Source organism: Podarcis cretensis, assembly GCF_951804945.1.
Source record: "Podarcis cretensis genome assembly, chromosome: 5".
Taxonomy (NCBI): Eukaryota; Metazoa; Chordata; class Lepidosauria; order Squamata; family Lacertidae; genus Podarcis; species Podarcis cretensis.
The window spans coordinates 51,539,283-51,562,390 of NC_137174.1; the positions used below are offsets into that span (position 1 = coordinate 51,539,283).

A 23,108-nucleotide genomic window follows, 5' to 3' on the forward strand; every position below is an offset into this window, starting at 1 on the left:
TGGCTGTTGCTGTGAATGTAGGACAAGTTGATTAACACAATGGGAAAGTAACTGGAATGAGAGTGGGGTTTTTTTAATGGTGCTATTCAGTGTCTGTGTGTAATCGGAGCAATGAAAGTTGGAAAATGGGTAAAAGGTTGAGAACTGGCATGAAATGAAAACCTATAAACTTAGCAGTGTAGTTCTGCTGTAATTCTGTGCAGGAGACCTTCTCTTCTGGATCAGATGAGTTACCAGTGAAAGATTTTTGGGTTGCACTAAACACTTCACTAGTGACGCAGGTGGCACTGTGGTCTAAACCACAGAGCCTAAGGCTTGCTGATCGGAAGGTCGGCGGTTCGAATCCCCACGACGGGGTGAGCTCCTGTTGTTCGGTCCCAGCTCCTGCCAACCTAGCAGTTCAAAAGCATGTCAGAGTACAAGTAGATAAATAGGTACCGCTCTGGTGGGAAGGTAAACAGCATTTCCATGCGCTGCTCTGGTTTCGCCAGAAGCAGCTTAGTCATGCTGGCCACATGACCTGGAAAAACTCTCTGTGGACAAACGTCGGCTCCCTTGGCCACTAAAGCAAGATGAGTGCCGCAACCCCAGAGTCGTTCGCGACTTAATTGTTAGGGGTCCTTTACCATTACCTTTTTAAACACTTCACTTGGTGGGGATGGACAAGTAGGCATTTCTTAGTATTGTGAGGCTAAAAAATGTTTCAAATTCATAGTGACCCAATAGTCAAGAATTTAACACATCAAACAGTTTCACACAGACTGCTCTTGGATAATAACAGGATCTTCAGCCAGTGTCTGCTGGTTAATAAATATAATGTTCAACAACCATATCTTAGGTATGAGGTGGTGGTGTTGTGATGTTCAGATATGCCCTTGGCTGCTTAAGGAAAGCAGTGAAGGCTGCCACCCCATCCTGTCCACATTTGTTCAGACACAGGTCCTTCTGACGTCACTGAAGTTTACTCTCAAAATAGGTATAAATGAGATTACAATCAAGCCTTTATGTTCCTTTGTTTCCAAAGAATTTAGCTTTATTTATTTTTCTGTTGGATTTTTAATTTCGTCCTCTGCTGCTGGCATTAAGCAGGAATTTTGTCATTTCCATGCAGTCCTGAACTTACGGTTGTTGTTCTACATACAGTGGTACCTCGGGTTAAGTTCTTAATTCATTCCGGAGGTCTGTACTTAACCTGAAACTGTTCGTAACCTGAAAACCACTTTAGCTAATGGGGCCTCCTGCTGTCGTTGCGCCGCCGAAGCACAATTTCTGTTCTCATCCTGAAGCAAAGTTCTTAACCCAAGGTACTATTTCTGGGTTAGCGGAGTCTGTAACCTGAAGCGTATGTAACCCAAGGTACCACTGTACTCATTTAATGGTAGCTAACCATTGTTTATCGGTTTTCCAGGACACCAAAGATCGGCTTAAAGAGGCAACCGCAAAAGTCACTCAAGCGAAAGAGGAAGCTGAGCAAATACGAAAGAACTGCCAAGAAATCATAAAAACATATCAAGTGGGTATAATGTTACATGAAGCAAAATTAAGATGTTGAACTTGTATATAGGTTTTCTTTTCTTGCATGTCCCACACTCACCTCTAGCCCTATAGCTGAAATGATACAATTATTTCCCAAAACCTATCTGATCTAATGTCATTTCTAAATTAATTAATTGTCCTGGCACAGGCAAATCCAGATACGTTGCTTGCTATTTCATCTTACTCTAGCCATATGTTCTGATCTTCTGCACTATCGCATCCAATAGAAAGATCTTTCTGTTGTGCTGAGTGTGCATAATATTATAGTTCCTTTTTAGCCACCATACAACCCAGAGGTACTGACCTAAGGTATAGTGAACACCTGTGTGTGGTAAGGCTAGGGACCAAGGATACTAACTAAATTATGCCCAAGACTCCTTAAGTGGCATGCCATAGCCACCACCCAGCTTTTCTCAGGGCTGAATTTCCTCCTCTCAGGTGAGAAATCTTCAGTCCCAGTCTAATGGAGGGCACTGGTTCTAATCTTTCTATATGACCTTTTTGCTTTCACATCCAGAGAGTGCAGGTTTCAATATCCACACACACTTAGATGTCAAAAACACAAGTCCTGATCAGGTGATCTCATAACTCTCCTGCCTGCAATAAGCATGTCCTTGCTTATTCTTGGGAGACTGAGGGGTGACATTACACAAAGAAAGAGAGTCTGTTGAGTGGCAATAACATCTGATGTCATTCCTCTGCTTCCTTATTTATCCTTGGGGATATTGATTGCAGGAGAGAGCCATTCTGTATCTTGACCACGCATATGCTTTCCCTGTGTAATGTCTGAATGGGGGAGCATATGCATGTCCCTTGTGGCAAATTGCACATAGTCCACACACATCTGGTATCTTATGTTTGTTGTTTCAGAATGATTGTCTCTCCCTTTTGCATGTTACCCACAGTGCTAAAAGCAGTGATCTGTTTCCAAGCTTGACTTAGAAGAAAATAAGCTCATAGTGTTTGGACTGTAAGTCTGGGATAGATGATTGTAACATAACTTGTACAATAAATAAGGTCTTCTCAGTTTATGAATTGGCATGTGAAGATTTAATAGTGCTCATTCCCTCTCCTTAGGAGTCTGAAGAAATTAAATCAAATGAGTTGGATGTAAAACTCCGACTTACAAAAGGAGAGCTGGAAAAACACTTGCAGGAGAAGTCTGACCATCTAGAGGTAAAATATATTACTCGCTTCAGTGGTTGCATTTTAATGAGGGTTAAGGCTCGTCCTGGGGGGGGTGGGAGAGGGGGGTGGATCCAAATCACAATTGCTATATAGATTGAAGTGGACAGGATTGGATCCCATTTTCCTCCATGTATGCAGAATTGTCATTTTTCTCTTTCGAAGGTACATCATGCCAAAATAAAAGAACTTGAAGATGTGAAGCGAACTTTTAAAGAGGGTATGGATGAGCTACGAACTCTAAGGACAAAGGTGAGAGAGAAGAATTCCTTGTAGCCAAAAGAATGAAAGCAAAGGGAAGGAAAACTAACTGTATTATTTACCTGGCTAGTTTGACCAGATAGATCAGTGCAAATTTGATTTGCAGGGACCTGGTGTTTCTGTAAGATATATAATGGCATTGTACTAGCAGTAAGCCCAAGAACTAAAATAATGTGGTACAACCACTTCATCTCTTGTTTCCTGCGTTGCTTGTTACAGTGGTTGGAAAGAGGTATTTCAAGTTCCCTTCTAAAGTAAGAAGTATTGAACTTGGCAACAAGTTCAGAGGATTTGGGCCAAACATAGTCTCTCAAAAAAATTATTGCAGCAGGCATTTCTCTGGTGCCACCATCCTTTTCCTGACCTTAGCGTTTTCCTTCTGGAGTTGACATGGCAGCTGTGAGAAGATTTAATTTCCCCAAGCAAATGAAAGAGTTCCTGAATGGCTACGAGGGCTGCTTCAAGGCCATGCTCAGCTCTTTCGACTTTGAATTCAAGTACTGTCATTGAAATGGCTCCAGTGCTACCACAAAATTTATTTTTTGTGCAACAGGCAGATAGGGCCAGGAGGGAGAAGGGAAGTGGAGATAGGTATCATATTTGGAGTCTCGTTTGATTAATTCCATAAGGATATATGATGTGCATTATTTGCTGATTTATGTTGTGATAAAATGTAAAAACTTTAGTTTTCAATTGTTGTTCTGAAAAATGTAATAAATGGCATCATCTGTCAGTAAAACCTTCGAACTCCCCTAAAACCAGGTAGGAAACCTGTCTGTTGCTAATTTCTATTAGAGAGCCACCAATTCACAAGATGTTAAAATGTAATACATTTGCATTTCACTATATCTCCTAAGCATTTAGGATGCAGGGCTATATCTGTGGTTTCCCCCCTCTCTCTGCAAAGTTTAGGAGGGGGAAAAACTTACTGTTTATATTAAAAGCTGGTTACGATTCTGCTGAGTTCAGGCAGAGATGGTGGTTCTTTTGTCTTTCCTTGCCATACTTTCCACACACTTTGTTAAAACGGCCTATCCGATTACGGTAACTGTAACTAACAATGCCTGGAGATCGGGTGGCTTTTTCTCTTAACTTTAAAACCCCAAACCCTGAAAACGACAAGTAATTATACTTTTGTCAGAGCACTTTCCCAAACAGATCGTGTACCTTCTTGTAAACAGATAGGTAGGGAAAGAATTCTTTAAATGAAGAAGTTGATGACAAAAGCAAGATTAGGCTGGAGGAGAAATAGGTTAAGTTTCAGGTGTCTGTGCAAGTTAAATGAAATTAAATCTTTATGTTTATACAACACAGTATATATATATATATATATATATATATATATATATATCAAGGAGATGTACACAATAAATACAAAATGCTACAATATCATCAATAAAGTTTGGCTGGTAAAAAGAAATCACATTTGAAAGACCTCTGCACCTAAAAGAAGGCACCAGGTATGCTAGTGGCAAGGCGTACCACCAGACAAGGCCTGCCATGTTGATGGCTTGGTCCCTTGTCAAGGGGCATGGGGCACTACTGAAGTGTCCCATCAGAAGAACTCAGTGAGTGATGTGGCACATAAGGAATCAGGTGGTCCTTAAGCCTGGTAGCAAATTGGCAACTGGTACAGCTCTCTCAGCAAAGCAGTAAAATGTTGCCAGTAATCTGTTCCTGTGAGTAGTCTGGTCTTTGCATTCTCAGATACAAGGGGAAGCACTGTGTAAAGTGTTTGTGATTCAAAAAGCTAATAAAATCTACCAGAAAGAATGACATGCGCCATTTACTTTAACAAGTTCTGTTGTTTTTAGGTCAAGTGTCTAGAGGATGAACGATTGAGAACAGAAGATGAATTATCAAAATACAGAGAAATTATTAATCGCCAGAAGGCTGAGATTCAGAATCTGCTGGACAAAGTGAAAACCATAGATCAGCTCCAGGAGCACCACCAGAGGTAAGATAGTCACATTTTGGTTTTATAGAGCAGATTTTTAAAATATATATATTAGAGTACTGTTCTTTTAACAAATAATTGATGCTGCCACCCAACTTGTGTACAATCCAAACAAAGTTTTGTGTGGTATAAACCTAACTGAATGATTTAACCTTGGACATGGCATATAATATTTTGTTGCTGTTTGACATTTCTAGAGTTAGCACCAACTTCAGTCCAACTTAGTACCGTATTTTTCGCTCTATAAGACGCACCAGACCACAAGACGCACCTAGTTTTTGGAGGAGGAAAACAAGAAAAATAATATTCTGAATCTCAGAAGCCAGAACAGCAAGAGGGATCGTGAAAGCAGCAATTCCTCTTCCTGTTCTGGCTTCTGGGATAGTTGCGCAGCCTGCATTCGCTCCATAAGATGCACACACATTTCCCCTTGCTTTTTAGGAGGGGAAAAGTGAGTCTTATAGAGCAAAAAATACGGTATTTAATACCCTGGAAATGACTATGTCAGGGGAAGAAAGTTTTTAAAAAGAAGTAGTTTGATTTGATTATTGAAAACTACATGTTTATGTTTAATGTTTTGTTAAAAGCATAGGATTTTAAGCTATTTTAAGAAAACTGTTGGACCCTTATCCAGATTCATAGTGACTGAGTGAAAATACAAAAGTCTTCACCTGGTGATGTCTGTGGACTCTGGCTAGTCCATGTTCTTAAAATGCATAAAATAGTTCAGGTCATTTACTTATTATCAATGGATCTCAAAACTGTTTACATCAAAAAATCATAGTACAGTATATAGGTATACAATAAGCACAAGCTCCACATTTTTTTAAAAGTGTCTAGATATGCAGTAAAGCACAGTATTGATGTATGTAACAATCATATCAATATAGAATTAAAAAAAAGAAAACAGAAATACCTGCATAAATTTAACCCTAAATCTCAAAAATGTGCTAGTCACACAACTGCTCTCATAATCTCTCACTTTCATCAATCACGTCCACATACAGCTTAATGAGGTTTATTTTTTAAGTACACATCATTTAATCAATCCCTTACACTCAACAGCCAGTAATAATCCAGTACACCAATTATTAATAATCAAAGTAACAGCCAGCAACCAATGGTAATCAAACTCATTTCAACAACTTCAATAAACCTAGTTCACCCTCACTGAACTAACAGGTACTTCTTCCTGCCTCTCACCTGGGTGAGTGGGCAATTCGAAACCAGGGCAGGAGGCTCTCACCCTGGACGAGGCAGTAAGAAGTATAAAACTTTTGGATAACTCCAAACAATAAAATCATAACAGATAATGGTGCTCCAACAACCCTACCACATAACTAAGCCACATTACAATGCTGGCAACAAATGTTGCACTGTCGGTAAATAATAAAAACCATGCTAGTGAAAACGTGACACAACATTGAGGTGGTTGTACCCACACCTTCATGGCAACCTAAAAGGTATCAATCCTCTGATAAAACCTTGAAACATCCTTCGTTCAGGTTTTTTTGGGGGGACCTTTGGCCCACCCCATGTGGCTGAACAACAACTCTCAACAGCCCCAGCAGCTATGGGCAGTGGTGAGGGATGATGGGAGTTTTAGTTAAGCATCATCCAGAGAGCTCAAGGTTTCCCACACCTGCCCTATACATATTATCATTTTTAGTTTACTGTTTTGTTACTGTTACAAAACAAATTTTAACACAAATTTTAACAAGAAATTTTAAAATGATTTATTTTCCAACCCCCCCCCCAAAAAAAAAAACCACCATTGTGGCATGTTGGCCACAATGGGCTTAGGTATGGTAAACCCAGAAACCCAAATAGTGTGCAGGTCATTATCTTGGTCTAAATCTTTGCAGACTACTTGCGACAATAAAAATGTGATAACTGCAAATCTGATTTAAAATAAATTATCCTATAGTTAATAGTTTAAAACATCCTTCTCCTTGTTACTCCTCACTTGATCACCGTGAATTTGTAGCTCCAGGCCCATCACATTGACTCCACTTTCTCAAGAACTTCCCCACCTCTTTCTTTCCATTTTGAGTCTCTCTCTGTTTGGCTTGTTATTACCGTATTTTTCGTCCCATAGGACGCTCCGTCCCATAGGATGCACCTAGTTTTTTTGGGGGGGAAATAAAGGGGGGGGAATTTCCTTTATTCCCCCCCCCCAAAAGCAGGTCGGGGAAACCAAACCAGGTTGAGGAACGGCGCTGCGCCTCCCTGCTGTCCCCCGAGCTTGTGGGGCTGGCCGATGTCTGCCTCAGGCGGCAGGCTGCTATCCGCAGCGTGGGGAGCCCTGCGGGGAACTCCTTGCAGAATCAGCTGGAACTCCCCTGTGGGAGTTCCCACAGGGCTGTCTAGGCTGCAGATAGTAGCCTGCTTCCCGGAACGCCGGGCGCGCTGAAAGCAGAGCGCCCGGTGCTTCGGGAACACATCCGCAGCCTAGGCAGCCCTGCAGGAGTTCCCCGCAGGGCTCCCCACGCTGCAGATGTCTGCCCGGCGCACGGGGCGCTCTGCTTCAGGGCGTCCTGCCTGCCGGGCGGCAGGCTGCTATCCGCAGCGTGGGGAGCCCTGCGGAGAACTCCCGCAGGGCTGCCTAGGCTGCGGATGTGTTCCCGAAGCACCGGGCGCTCTGCTTTCAGCGCGCCCGGCGTTCTGGGAAGCAGGCTACTATCCGCAGCCTAGACAGCCCTGTGGGAACTCCCGCAGGGCTGCCTAGGCTGCGGGTGTCTTCCTGAAGCCTGGAGAGCGAGAGGGGTTGGTGCGCACCGACCCCTCTCGCTCTCCAAGCTTCAGCGAAAGCCTGCATTCGCCCCATAGGACGCACCCAGATTTCCCCTTCATTTTTGGAGGGGGGAAAAGTGCGTCCTATAGGGCGAAAAATACGGTAACTGTTTGCATAGGTGTATTAAAATTCCCCCTATTTTAAAAAATAAAAACCTCCATTTCTCTGCATTATTCTTCAATAATTAATCTGCATCCCTTCATCCTCTTCCTCTCCTTGAGAAGTGCCTTCCTTTCATACCATGGAGTCTTTACTTTGACCTGGGTTCCAGTCACAATTTTTTGTCTTCCTTAAAAGAACAGTCAATTAAAATAACAGACTGTGTAATTGCTCCTTGTTTAACATCAGCAAGACTCCATTTAATTACAGTGGATTTACTTCTAGAATTCAGACTTGGAAATTACAGAACAAACTAACTTACGGGCGACCGGAACAAAAACATCTGTGCACAATCATGTTTCCATATGGTGCGGGTGAACTAGGGCCTTGAGTATATTTTCAGCCTTCTTGGTGTTAAATGTGTTGCATACTGAATATAGGAGAGCATCATATAAATAGAGAACCACCCACACAGCCCAGGGCACTTGTAAGCAATAATTATCTGAGATGTAGCAATGTTTCAACAACTCTCAACCTCCCTTAGGATTTGTAGAACTGAGCATTTGCATTTCTTCCAATTAACATGGCAACATTGGCTTTTTCTTGGAAATGTGCAATCACAGTGCCTGCAATTTGCAACTTATGAGTAACATCTTAATGATCAAAGTGAATCCCAAAATGAAACATTCCTTCATTTTGAAGTTAAAAGCTTTATATGCCATCGTGATTGTGAGCTACAGCATTGGTTTCTAGCATTTATTTCACTTTGCAATAATGATTTGCTCAAGTAAACAGTCAATATCCAAAAATATGTATCTTGTATAGCAGAGCAGGCCTAGGCAACACCAGGACTAATGCAGCTATGAGCACAGTAGCTTTAACTGCAAAGTGTATATGAATGTGCGGACTATTAACTAGGAAACTGTTGATTGCCTGTCTAGTTTGAACTCCTCTTCTCACATCTCAAAATGATGTCCACTCTTGTTTTCAGAGATGAACAAGAGATTAACTCCTTGAAGGAAGAAGTGGGCAGTCTCAACTCTCTGCTTACTGACTTCCAGAAGGACATTGATGGCAGCCGGAAAAGAGAATCAGAGCTATTGGTCTTCACTGAAAAGCTGAGTACTAAGAACGCCCAACTGCAGTCGGAAACCAACTCCCTACAAATGCAAGTAGACAAGATCACCTACAGCGAGAGAGAGTCTCAGAATCAGCTGGAACTAGTGAAGCAAGCAAGAGATGAACTGGTAAATCAGAATTTCAATTAATTGGTTAAGGCTTATGTAATTAATGTTTTTAATTAAACACTAAGTCCTGGAATAAGCCTGGATGTATTCCTGCTGCTTCTGCTGTTGCTCAATAAGTGGCATAATTAAAATAGAGATGCTACAGTTGGGCCAAAGCACGATGAAATAATTCCTGCCTACCTGAAGAAAACCTTGAAAATGTCATCAGCCCCTGCCTTTGAGCCAGTCAGCCACTCGGCACAAAGGCAGATGCATCTTACTATGTTTATAGTGAATAGGAGAAACCCTGCTTCTGTGTGCCACTGCTGAAGCCAAATTTGGCAGATTTCTTCTTGGGGCGGGGGGTGCTATTTGAATAAACATGGGGCAGTCTGAATAGGGGGGAAAACACAGCCAGATACATGCATAATGCTCATTATAACCGGCTTGACTTAGGTAGTGGCTGGGGATGACGGGTAAGAAGCATTGCACCACAAATGGTTTAACAACTGAAGGCTTTGCCTCCCGCTGTAAATCAAAATAGTATGGATCTCACTTTAAGGAAGTGGTGGCTGGCTCTCCAGCCTGGTTACTGGGAGTTCTGAAAGTCTTGTATGCCTTGTGCAGTCCTCTGATGCTTCCTTGAGCTGTGCATCTTGTTCGCCACCTAATGTAGATTTCAAGTTTTCTGGCAGGTTGGCTTCTATGCAATGTCCGAGCCCATTTGAAGCATTAAATAAATGCTTTGCAGTATGTGAAATGAATATATACAAGCTTACATTTCAGAAATTGGAAACTGAAATCACGTATAGCATAACATGGGCAGCAAAGCTCCAAATTCTCCATAACTGTGGGAGGAAATGTGGCCTGTGGAAGTATGAATGCTTGTACTTCATAACACATGGGGACAACTAATCTGATCTTCCCGTTCCTCACAACAGATTCTTATATTCCATGACAACCATATTCTTCAAAGCCCCCAGGAACAATATAGTGGATTGGAATATAAACAGTTGATATATTGGGTCTTTTCTCTCTCTTTTTGCAATGTGTTTTAAAATTGTATGAAATACTCAGTGGACAATGGGGAAAGCAAATGATAACACATCTTAATTTGTACTGCATAACTATATGTGTTTCATTTTATAAATTCAGGCAAGTAAATTGCAGAAAGAAGAGGAACTTCACAGAAACAATGTTCAAGCGTTGCAGGCTGAATTAGCGTCTCAACAGAAAGCATTAGCAGACCTCAACACTAAAGCAGATGAACTAAAAGATGAGTTGGTTACTCAGAAGCGAAAGCATGCTGCAAATCTGAAAGACCTCACCAAGCAACTTCAGCAAGGTTAATATTTCTCAGGCCTTGGTTTGTATGGCTTTTCCCCACAAATATTAGCACTGCATCAAATAATTTATGGTTTGTTCCCTTAGCACGAAGAAAGTTAGATCAGCTTGAAAACGGCAACTACGATAAAGATGTCAGCAGTATGGGGAGTCGTTCTAGCTCATCAGGTAGGTTGTTTGATTAGTCTCATCAATTATTTCTTAAAAAATACCCTACCAAAATCATGCCAATAAAACATATTGTAATTCTCACAGTATATTTTCACCAGCATGATCTCCCCCAACCACGCCAGTTACTAACAGTTATCCCCCACCAGATTATAATATACCTGAACCCACATCTGTTGAGATTTCTTATCCAACCAGTTCTATATTAATAGTAATTCACCGTAACTTTTTTTCTTCAGTGAAAAAAAGCATGTTGACTTATACAAGGAATGGATTACAATAACTGCAATGCTTAATAAATGACAGTAGTTGATGACAGTCATACTTTATTCCAGAAATGATTTATCTAGAACAGGTATTGTGTATTCACTTTATCAGGCAATTGGAAAAAGAAAACCCATCGGGCAACTTTAACTGCTCAAATGCCTGCTCTAATGTTCCAACCATTAATTTGCTCTAAGAGCTCTGAATCTTGAATACAATTACAGTTGTGTGAGGCTATCATGAAATAATGGAATAGTTCTTGGAGAGTTTAACCTTAGCATTTATAGCTTGCTGATTTTTTATATCTTCCTGACTATGTGTTCAATGGCAAATACAAATCAGTTACCTTTTTAGTATTGCTTCCTTGGAAGCTGGCAGTGCACAAATGAAAAATCAATTCAAGTTTTACAACAGTGAGTCTACTGCTTTAAAATTCATTGCTTCTCTATTACTTTGAACATGGAGTGGAATTATCTGTCTGTGTAGAGGCCTGCCATCATCTTGCAAGGTCTGTAAGTGGCGTCAAAGGCTCTGCACAAATCTAAATGTTCAAGTTTTGTTGTTTTTTCAACCTCCATCATATTTCCATTTTAGTAATCAAAAAGGTGAGGCACTCTTGAATTTGACCAGATTCTAAACTGGAACAACATTTTACATGGTAAAACTTTGGCACAATTCTGAATATGTTTGTTTAACAGTCAGGGTGGTAGTCACTTGTAATAGGACCTTCCTTTACAGCTTCTGCAACTGGATAGCCTTTTTTAAGTGTCCTTGGCAGAACCCACCCCCCTGTGATTTTTAATAGTTATTATAAATTTGGGTTGCTTTGCTGAGGTCTGCCTGAGTTCTATAGCTTGTCTGTACTAGTCTTGATTAGATTACTTTATTAGATTTCTATACCACCTCTCATCAAAAGATCTCAAGGCAATTCACAATCTCAAGGCAGTTTAGGTTTTAGTACTATTATGAAATGAGTATTTTAAATTTTCATACTGCATTTTATATTTTTATGTTAGCAATTTTTGTGGATTATTATGTCAAAATGCAGATTAAAATCCTTTATAAAGATAAATTTTCTTTATTTGATTGAGAGCCATGCAAGATGTCATTGGTTTTGACAGGATCGCTTAATGCTCGAAGCAGTAATGAAGATCGCTCGCCAGAAAACAGTGGCTCTTCAGTAGCTGTGGATCATTTCCCTGAAGTGGACAAGACCATCTTGATTGAGAGAATAGTAAGGTTACAGAAAGCCCATGCTCGGAAAAATGAGAAGATGGAGTTCATGGAGGATCATATCAAACAGCTGGTTGAAGAAATCAGGAAAAAAACCAAGTATGTACAACATCTGCTCCATTTGATAATCAGTTTGAAAAAATACAATGCAAGTTGCTGTGTTTAAAGTTAACACTGGTACTCTGTATGGTAGCTGGATAACTTCATCGGGAATGGAAATGGTGCCAGACACCTCAATATAGCCCCAATGTAGTTCCATGTTTTTCAGGGTCATTGCTTCTGCAATGAAAGTTTCCTCCATTTCTCATATATAGGCGCTAATTTGGTAAACGAAATATCTTAATAGTAAACAGAACTTACCATAGAATTAAACTAAAATAGCAATGTTAATTAAACTGTAGTGATTCAAAGCTAATTATGTGTGTTGACGTATGTAAAGTAGTCTGTGCTGTTTTTTAAAAAAATCTGATTTGAACGTGAATTCTGAAAGTGCTTCCATAGCAATTTGCTGTTCTCTTTAATTACTACCTTTCATGCAAATTGAATCTTAGCAAATTACCGACTGGGAAGCATTAAGCCGAAAGTTTCCTTCACAATTCTTATGCTGGCAGATGTTAGACACTAAGCTCTTCACCTTTGCAAAAGAAAAAAAAAACATACGGCACAGTTAATTTGCACGAGCTGTTTCAGTTTGAAGCTGCTAAGTAGTTGTGTAGCACACATCGCTGCAGCAAAGTGTACTGTACACCTACTTTCAGAATACAGTACACGATTGCTAAAGACATAAGCTGGAATCTATTTGCACTTGGTGACACTTGGTGTCATGAAGTCAAATAATTTTTGTGAGTTCCTCACTTTCTTTTCCACAATGAGAACAATACAGTGGTACCTCGGGTTACATACGCTTCAGGTTACAGACTCCGCTAACACAGAAATAGTGCTTCAGGTTAAGAACGTTGCTTCAGGATGAGAACAGAAATCGTGCTCCGGCGGCGCGACAGCAACTGGAGGCCCCATTAGCTAAAGTGGTGCTTCAGGTTAAGAACAGTTTCAGGTTAAGAACGGACCTCCGGAACGAATTAAGTACTTAACCCGAGGTACCACTGTATAGCCAACTCTCATCAGTTGGTGACTCCTTCAGCTAAACTCCCTAAGAAATGTACATATGATGGCTCTTAGAGTTAACAATGAGGACAAAATTTGGGAACACTAGTTAAGAGTTTGGCTCTGCAGGCCACTGCTTGACGTGTGACCAAGTTTGTTTCCTTTTAACGGTGATGGTGATTCTGGGGACTATATGCCCAGCTGGAAACTGCTAGGACATGATGCCACCTCTAAAAGCAGTTTTGTCAATTTAAATATCTTGAGGTTTTTGCTGGTGCCAAGACTAGCCGTGGGGAATTATGAGCTGCTATTGTGTCTTGGAAAAAAGACCACAGCAAGTTTGGCTAGGAAAGTTGCCTTTATGTTTAAATATATAAAACAGCATACTTTGAAGTATTTTTGCTCTACCTAGAAACTATTCTTAATAAGGTAGTTTTCTCAATGTAACATTTTAATAGAAAAATAATAGCATTTCTCCCACTGAGTTCACTCTGCGACACTCTGCGTGTAGGGACAATGCTGAGTTAGATGGACTAATTTTCTGACAGGACAAATTAGCTTCCTGTGTTCTTTCATGTTGTCACTATCTTACACTGTTTTACTTTCTACAGAATAATCCAGAGCTATATTTTGAGGGAAGAAGCTGGCACTTTGTCATCTGAGGCCTCTGATTTCAATAAAGTGCATTTAAGTAGGCGTGGTGGGATTATGGCCTCTCTCTACACATCTCACCCAGCAGACAGCGGGCTCACTTTGGAACTCTCTCTGGAGATAAACAGGAAGCTCCAAGCAGTCCTGGAGGACACTTTATTGAAGAATATTACCCTGAAGGTAATTTGAAATAGAAAATTAGAATACATCATGCACCTTGGTTGTTGTTTTTTAAGTGGTGGTATATGACTGCAAGCTGTTATAGAAAAAAGCCTTTTAGACATGCTCTGAACAAAGTTAAAATATCTAGGCAGACTGTCATGTATACCCTGAAGTGAAATAATTTTGAGTAAATCTATCCTTTCTTTCTTACTAATGTGTGCAGGTTTCAAATTGCAGTGGACTTGAATTCATTCAACCTTGAAGACAAGGCACTTTTTTTTGTTTAATTGGGTATCATAGAGTCCGCTAATATCCCCCTCTATTTTCTTCAAAGGAAAATCTGCAAACACTAGGAACAGAAATAGAACGGCTAATTAAGCAGCAGCATGAACTGGAACAGAGACTGAAGCAAACATAGCTGAGAGCAAGACCAAGGAGGCAGAAAAGACAGGTGCTCCATACCCTGTTGGTATATAACCCGGATATCCGCCAGTGTCTTCTGTCAATCCCATGAAGCTTTAATAAAGCGAACTGTTTATGAGCAAGGTTTACAAGGCCCAGCGCTTGCTTTGCCTCCTGAAGTGATGGAAAACTCTTGGTGAACTTTTCTGAACGCTATGTGCATCCATATTGCTTTTCACTGAAACAAGATATCAACATGCACCATTTTATGCACTTATATTTAGAGAGAGAGAGCAAAAAAATAATAATTCTGCTTTGTGCAACTACAGTACCCTGTTAATGAAGAAGCTTGGTGGGAGGAAAGACTCTTGGGTTTTGCAGTTCTTGGGGGTGGGTAGTGATGGAGAGGGTTGTCCATTGGACATATTAAACTTATTGCCCTCTAGAGGATATATGTTTGGGGAAAACCAAACACTCACACACATGCACTTCCTCTCTTGGATTTATTTAAATTGGTTGATTTTATTTATAACATGCATTGGAAAAGACTTTCATAGTAGACTCTTCTCTAAGGACATGGTACTGCATATTTTATCAATTGGAGACGAGAGAATTTTAAAAAAATCCTTGCTGACTTCTTGGATATGAATTGGATTATTATTTTTTAATTAAAGAGAATAATTGAAAGAGAAACTTCTGCAGCTAATTGATGTGAGCTGTTGAAACCAGGATTTCACCTACAGAGATTGCTAATAAAATACAGAGCTATTTATTATTTGAACCCTTGGAAGGCTTTGTAAATTTAAATGGAAATAGCAGTTGCATGTGTGTGCTGTGGCATAAACATATACTCTTGCTACTTTATCGCCTGTCTCATATCTGCCCATGTACTGGCACGGCCATACTTCTACCTGGGTGGAAGAAGGAAAAGAGGTACCGTATTTACTAGGGAACTTAAGTTGTCTATACACTACAAAACTATGGTAGTCTGCTACAAGAAATGACTACATACAAGCTTTCTTAAGAATGGTGAGTGACAGCTTGTGGCCCTCCATGTCTTGTTGGACTCTTAACTTCCATCAGTTCTAGTCAGTGTGGTCAGGGGCAATGGGATCTGCCCTGCAATCTGGAGGGCCACAAGCCTGGCACAGAACGAACAGAAAAAGCTACCCACTATTGGCTGCTGAAATGATAGGCACTGCCAGGAGACAATAATGAACAGCTGCATCTCTGCCAAAAATATGTATGTGAGCTACACGATTCCTAAAATACAAATTGCAAAGCATTGGAAATAACTGAGTGTTTGAGTAGTCTTGCTGGTGGATAGCATGTACTTAGTAAAAGCTTAAGAGCAACAAGTAAAATTAAGTTATTGAGGCTGTTTTGGGAAGAGAAGAAGCTGGTGGGAACTTCAGGCTTTTCTCTTTCTCTTGCATTGACGAGCGCTAGCATGCATTTCCAGGGAGCAGGGCAATAAAAGGGAGGCTCTGGTTTCTTATGCTTTAAACCTTGAAGTGATAATATGTGGTTTTTCATGTTCCTTTTTGAGAAGAGGGCAGTGCATGTTCAGGCTTGAGCTTGTCCTGATAAGGAGGAAGATGAAGCAGATGCTTGCCTTCCCCTTTCAGGAAGTCATTGGCGTACGGTAAATGCATTACTCCAACTAGATCATTGCTTTGTTTTGCCTTATTAGAATATAGCAGCTTTCCACAGCTTGTTGTTGTTTAGTCGTTTAGTCGTGTCCGACTCTTCGTGACCCCATGGACCAGAGAACGCCAGACACTCCTGTCCTCCACTGCCCCCCGCAGCTTGGTCAGACTCATGCTGGTAACCTCGAAAACACTATCCAACCATCTCATCCTCTGTCACCCCCTTCTCCTTGTGCCCTCCATCTTTCCCAACATCAGGGTCTTCTCCAGGGAGTCTTCTCTTCTCATGAGGTGGCCAAAGCTACAGTGCATCAAAAATCTTGATGCCCATGTGACTAAGGGTAATGAAAAGAAATTGATATATGCCATTCAAATTTAATTAACTTTCTTCCCCACCCCAAGGATGGAGGCTTGAGAGAAAGGCAGCCTCTATTTCAAGTTGCAATGTTTCTTTTCATTTGTTCGTTTGAAATACAAAACTCAACTTGAACTTCTTACATAGGCTCCATTCCTCTTCTCACGTGTGTGGATTGAGTCTCACTTTGAGAGAACTGCTCTTTAAAAACAAAAAGGAACCCTAAACAAATGTATTTGTACAAATATGTATATAACCGCTAGAGTTTGTATTTTTTAAAAAGCCATGCATTTCATACTTGTGTACAGTAGCAACATCACATTAGCAAAACATGTTTGCCTTCCAAATGGAACCTTTATGGTGCTGGGGAGAAAGAACTGCCCTCAGTCTTGTACATACAAAATTAGACACTTTCCCCTGTTTAGTGTTACTTCATTGTGTATAAATTAGAACTGGAGTAACTGAAACTGTACAAGTCTGCAGTTTTTCCTTCAAGGGGGTCATTGTTAGTCACCAATTACTTGTTTTTAAGGATCAGGAATTAAGGAGTGTTTGCACACAAAACCAACCAACCAACCCAGAATTTCTTGGGGTTTTTAATGGCAGAAGTGTATTTATTTTCAGAATAGTGCATCACTGCGCACCACAAATTTAGCCTATCTACTATATATGCTTGAAAAGTTGTATATTTGCAATTGCACTGAGTCTTGTTTAAAATACATCCAGCCCGGGGTGAACCTCCGTTTCTCCTTTCATGAGGAACACAGATGTTTTGGAAGGGAAGAACTTCCTTTTCACCTGTGTGAATTGGTCCAGGACAGAGTTTGACTTAGACTATTAAGATGAAAAAAGAGCTCAGAGAAGGGTGATGTGGTGGAAGCCATTATTTTGATAAGCCTTTTAATAGGCCTGATTGCTTATTCTTTTCTGAATGGAGGATATCAATAAACTTGAGTGTGTCTTATATGCCTGGACAGCAACTCCCAGCTTGTGGTAAACCAATTGTGTGATGGTAGACGGCACAAGCAGAACTGGATATTTGGTGCTGTATCTAGTGTGAGCTATATTCAGAGTAGACCCATTGAAATTAATGAATGACTTAGCACCATTAATTGCAGTGGGACTACACTGAGTAAAACATAGATGGCTACAACACTTAAGAGGTTTGCCACAAAGCCATCTGTTTTCATTGGCATGCAAAATGAAAAACAGCTTTTTGTATTGAGCGAGTGCTCTGTGCAGAATATGCCAACAAACAGGATAGTAACTGCTGCATGAACAACTTCTGTACTTTGTACAACCAGGAGACTGCACACCCCAAATTGTTAGAGTATGTCTCAAGGTATTTTCTAAAGGAAGTGTTCAGACTATCAATTTGAATCAGCCCTTTGCATTTTAAGATCACTTTGAAGGTGGAATTATTGGAGAGCAATTCAATTTGATTGTATCTTTGCCATTCTTTCATAGATGCAATTTGCAAATGCTGTGAGGGCAACTTGACAACATGAAGGGAGATCTGTAATCGACAAAAGTAGCCAGGGAAGATTCAGATGGGAAATATCAGTGCTGTGGGAGCAAAGGGTTAGCATGAGAAGGAAATAATAAATAATAATAATAAATGTTATATTGCCCTTCATTCAAATATCTCAGGGCAGTTCACAACATAAAAACACAAAAGACATAACCCAAAAAAACAAACAAAAACCCCCTCCCACAAGCACATTCTTTAAAAAATAAGATTTTATCTTCCTGGGTTGCAGTTCCCACCCCTAGAACAGTTAACCACCTCTTCTTCCTGATCCAAATCTTTGTCACAGACAGTTGAATTTGCCATTTTATATGGGCAAGCCAATCATTATTAGCATGACCAGAGCATCTCCATGGCCAGCACTGTACTTTGTGTTTGCACTGAATTGTGGAGTATGCACAGCTCTATCAATATTGAGTTTACTTTACCACTACCATAGTTTTCTGCCTACCTACTTTTCTGTGCAGTAGAAGTAGCTTAGACCACCCAGAGGAAGCAGGCATACTTAATGCTATTCTTTTACCGCCAGAGGTATTTAGGTCAGCATATTAGGCCACCTTCTTTTTGAATATTCAGAATGCTTAATTAGAGAACTCTTCAGGGCTACCTGCAGCAAACCGTCCAAATGATAAAAATGGTGATTCAGCCATTTATAGAAGGGGCTAGTAATAAAAAACAACAACCAGAGTTTTGTAAGCGCCTTAAAGGCTAACAAATTTGTTATGGCATAGAAGCTTTCATGGGCCTGAGTCTACTTCATATGCATGAAATATTATCAAGCAGTATCTGGAGAAAACTTGCTCTAGGAATGGCATATGTTTTGCAGCATTGTATGTCCCCAGTACGCAACATGACATCTTAATTGGTCTTTAATTCCTGATAATTTAAACTAATTAAATAAGGGAGTTTTCATCAGACAATGGTAATACAAGGATTAGTGCATGCTATGAACAGGGAAAATATATATAGGAAATTGCTTCAATATGAAAATAAAGAAATTAGAAAAAATAAAGTGATTTTACAACTATCTAATGTATTTCTGATGTTCCAAATAAACTGCACATTACTTTTCTTCCTTTTCAAAGCCCGTTCAAGAAAGAAAGTATATTTAAGAGTAACCTGGTCCTTTGGCTGCAAACCTTTGCACTTTTCTGGGATTAACCTCCCCTTGAACCCCAAGGAGCTTTATAGACAGAGCTCCCTTCTGCACCATACCTTTAAAGCATCATCATCATTCCACTTTAAACCATCATGATTTACCCCCTTAAGATTCATGGAAGCACTAGTTTCTTTAAGGGTGCTCAAAAGTTGTAAAGAAATCCCTGTTCTCACAGAGCTCATTCTCAGAGTAGTTTAACAATCAGTCCCTCTTCCAGGGAGCTCCGGCAGTTGTAATCCTGGGAGAAAAATAGGAGACTCATAACAACTCTCAGCACCCTTAACAAACTGCAGATCACAGAATTATTTGGGGGAAGCCATGACACTTAAGTGGCATGATACATGAAGAGTGCTAAGTCTGAGATGCTAAGGACTGAGATGCTAAGTCTGTTGTCCAATCTTTCTAGCCTCATAGGAGTCTCTGAAAAAGCAGAGTCTGAAATGACCATGGCACAATTCACAGAAAGTGTTAGAGAAAAGAACGAGCTCTCTTCATTTGGAGACAAAGATATCAGCAGCATTCTTGAAAGGACAAAGCTGTTCCTTCCATCAGAATGTAAGATTCCATCTTCTGTTAACAGAATGACTTGGGTTTCGTATCTTATTCCTCTCTTTCTAGGCTTTTAAATTCAAGTGCTATGTGGATTTCGGACACAGGTCAGCTTGGCAGCCAGTCCCGATATCTGTTCCAAATGAGGAGGTTACTCACAGATTTGGGTTCAAAATCTTGGTACGCCCCAGCAAGTTTTTAATTCCATTTCCTGAAGAGCAACAACCTTTACCCAGTGTCAAAATCACAGTGTTGGTTGTTAACAAGTTGACATCTATCTGTGAGGAAACCTACATTATTCTTTGTTTAGAAAATGACAGTAATTCCTCTTGGCGGCTGTCTGCATGTACATGAAAGTGGTAAATCACAGATATTTTTGTAACAGAAATATGCATACTTAGGGGTAGGGTTACTGTCCTGAGGACATCTGTCATGCAAGAGGAAATGCTGACAGACCTAGAACACTGACTTGTATATGCATGTAGACAAAGTTCATGGAATTTTAAAAGAGTGAGCAAATTAGATGATGTACCCAAGTATGTACATCACTTGACTGCATTGAAGAGTGTCGTATTTCAGGTGATGTTGGGTGATGGTTCTAACTTGGAATTAACATTTGTGGCAGCTCAGTCATACATGCAAGCAATCACTTGATGTTCCCACTGAGGTTAGTAGCTCCCCTCCAGTTACTATTGACTGCCATCCTTAGCAAAAAAATAAAATAAAAAATACTCTGCTCTTATTGATGATTAATTTGTTTGCAACTCATTTCCTTCAAGTTAATCATTTGCAAATAGTACTAAGGCTTAGTAATGAGGACCAAAACCACCTGTTTTCTAAGACAGCAGACGTGTTCTACTTTAAAAGTGCATATTGTTCCTGAAGAATAGAGGGGTGGGAGTGTTCTTTCTGTTCATAATATAATTTTAGAGTAAACAAGCCCCTATGAATGTTACTTTATTCATAATCCTTTTAAAGCAAGGTAGTTTAATATTTTGAAACAACAGTAGGTGGTGCTAGAAAACACCTCATATCCTCTAGCAAAAACAAATTGAAGGGAAAACGATGCCATATCTGTGTGGATCTCTCAGTTCATTACAGGTGTTGAACATATTTTTTCCAGAAATGATTATATTATTTATCTACTTTGAGTGCTGATAATTTCATTGTGTCCAATCTTCCATTTGTATGTATGTGTATTATGACAAAAATATAGAAAATAATGGCTTGACTAAATCATACTCTGTAGATATTTCTGTATAAATGATGCCCCCCCCCCCCCATACATGGATATACATTATGTATATATTGGACTTTGAAATAATAAATGCCACAAACAAATGTGTGGCTGCTTCTGTTTAGTATTTCTGACAGCAACATGTCTGGGAAAATACTTAATTTTGACCCTCTGTACATAACCTGCAATGTATGGATTTTTAAATGATGATGATGATGATTTGTAAGCTGTCCTTCACCATAAGGCCTAATGTGGCATACAACCATTAAAACAGTTTACAAAGCTGTTTTAATCACAGAAAGGTGGGTCCTATAAATATGTATTTCAGATCAGTGTTAGAAGCAGATATGAAAGCTAGGAGCTAAATGACACCTGAAACCTAGTTTATGGGTGCAACAATAGAATGTCTAGGCATGCTTTTTAAATAAGAATACAAAGCTGAAAATGAAAGATTAAAATATTTCTGAAGTATTATATACATTTTTCACATGGTCTAATAGTCCTTCCTCTACTCACCCCCCTAATCTTCTTAAGAGGGTCTCTTCTCTAGTCTTCGGAGAGTAGCTGGAAGCATAGCTGTCAACTTTTCCCTTTTCTTGCAAGGAATCCTATTCAGAATAAGGGAATTTCCCTTAAAAAAAGGAAAACGTTGACAGCTATGGTGGGGAGGCAGAAAAAGGTCCTACTTTCCTTCCACTCTGCAGTTTTAATCTGAAATCTTAGGCACAGGACTGTGCCCAGAGCTCAGAAACACTGCGCTAATGAGATTCTCTGTCGCAAAATGCGCCTAGAACAATGGGAGTTTCAAACACTGTTTCAGGTGTCAAAAGCCCAGGGTAACGTATTCAGCATTTACTGGAAGTTATATAATGAAGATGGCAGACACACCTTTAAGGGGAGAGAGGGGGGGGGCAGAACAGTGAACAATATTAGGAACAGTAGTGCAGTTCCACTTTCCACTTGATAGTGTGAAACCTAAAAAACTTGCCTTAAAAAAAGGGGTTCTATGATCCTAGCTGAAAGCTATAATTTACACTTCCCAGCATACCTTTTTAATAGTGTCCTGTTTATTGCCTCATTTCCCCCAAGCACAAATTGGCCTGTATGTGAAAACATGTCCAGGATTGTCTGAGAAATCAACCTATTTCTCTGAAGAAAGGCTGCAGTACACCAGGTGTGCCTAAACCAAATTCTTAAGCCGGACACAAGAAGTTTCAACAGGATGAATCGTACGCTTATATTGCCAGAGACACACAGACAGACAGAAAGCGCACAAATACAGTGCTGAACTTGGCTAGCTGAAGCAGACTGGGCAGCCCTGCTGGGGCCGGAATATCAGATTTCTGGGGATTTGTCATAATGGTATCTTCAAGTCCCTTGGTGCATGTGCTGTGTGAAAGAAATGATAAATTGTGTCCTCCCTAAAAGAGGGCACATGTGGGGGTGAGATCTGGAGACTGACCACCTGTGTTGTGGGTGGGTTGGATCGTTAGCCACAACACCCGATTAGTAGGTCCCTCAATGTTGGGTTCAATCTGGCCAATGGGGCACAGTCTGAATAGATCGAGGGACCTATTTATACCCATGCTTCTCCTTTTGGCTCGTCCATTCAGAACACCCGCCTACCTCTTAATTTTAGGGCTTTGTGCGATTGACCTTGCTATGCCGTCGTCTGTCATTGGGACAGGGGCACGGCAGGAATTTCCCCACTTGACTGATTGGCTGTTGCCATTTGGGCTTCACCTGCCGCGTAGCAAATCGTCACAACTTGTAAGGTTGCGGATAGGCTCTGGTTCAGGTGATAGGGATGGGAGAGCGGTCTCATCATCCCTATGTTAAGGGTATTCCGTTAAAGGAATCCAGGGACTCAACTGGTTTGTTCAACCCCCGGCAGTGGCGTAGCGTGGGTTGTCAGCACCTGGGGCAAGGCAAGTAATTTGCGCCCCCTAACCCGTGGATTTGCACACCCTAACCCTAACCCCCAGATGTTGCGCCCGGTGCGGCCGGCCCCCCCTGCACCCCCACGCTACGCCACTGACCCCTGGGAGGGGGTTGTGCCCGTGCCTGAGTCCAGGGGGGCATCTGGGTGGTGAACATAGTCTGTTCCCGGCTTTTCACCTACCCAGGTGTTCACCCTTGGCTAACCTATGCTGGTGCCCCGGGTCAGCGCTGCCTGCAAGGGTGCAGGGAGCTAGTCGAACCAGAGCCTATGCAACCACTCACCTTCTGTAATCAATAAAGTTGT

General features: G+C 40.6%; 1 protein-coding gene across 3 annotated transcripts in view; it reads left to right on the forward strand.

Moving 5' to 3' along the window:
- The window catches only part of CCDC186 (coiled-coil domain containing 186), a 44,946-nt gene extending 23,979 nt beyond the window's left edge, over positions 1-20,967 (forward strand). For 2 of the 3 annotated variants that reach the window (XM_079978478.1, XM_079978476.1), the window contains 11 exons: positions 1,409-1,513; positions 2,614-2,712; positions 2,887-2,973; positions 4,797-4,939; positions 8,824-9,079; positions 10,214-10,403; positions 10,490-10,570; positions 11,956-12,166; positions 13,783-14,002; positions 14,319-16,105; positions 16,343-20,967. In XM_079978478.1, the coding sequence (XP_079834604.1) occupies positions 1,409-1,513; positions 2,614-2,712; positions 2,887-2,973; positions 4,797-4,939; positions 8,824-9,079; positions 10,214-10,403; positions 10,490-10,570; positions 11,956-12,166; positions 13,783-14,002; positions 14,319-14,402 (1,476 nt within the window). In that variant the 3' untranslated portion in view covers positions 14,403-16,105; positions 16,343-20,967. Of the gene's footprint in view, positions 1-1,408; positions 1,514-2,613; positions 2,713-2,886; positions 2,974-4,796; positions 4,940-8,823; positions 9,080-10,213; positions 10,404-10,489; positions 10,571-11,955; positions 12,167-13,782; positions 14,003-14,318; positions 16,122-16,342 lie in introns of all 3 variants that reach the window. The other variant, XM_079978477.1, reaches the window with a different exon arrangement.
- The last annotated feature ends 2,141 nt before the right edge of the window (positions 20,968-23,108 follow it).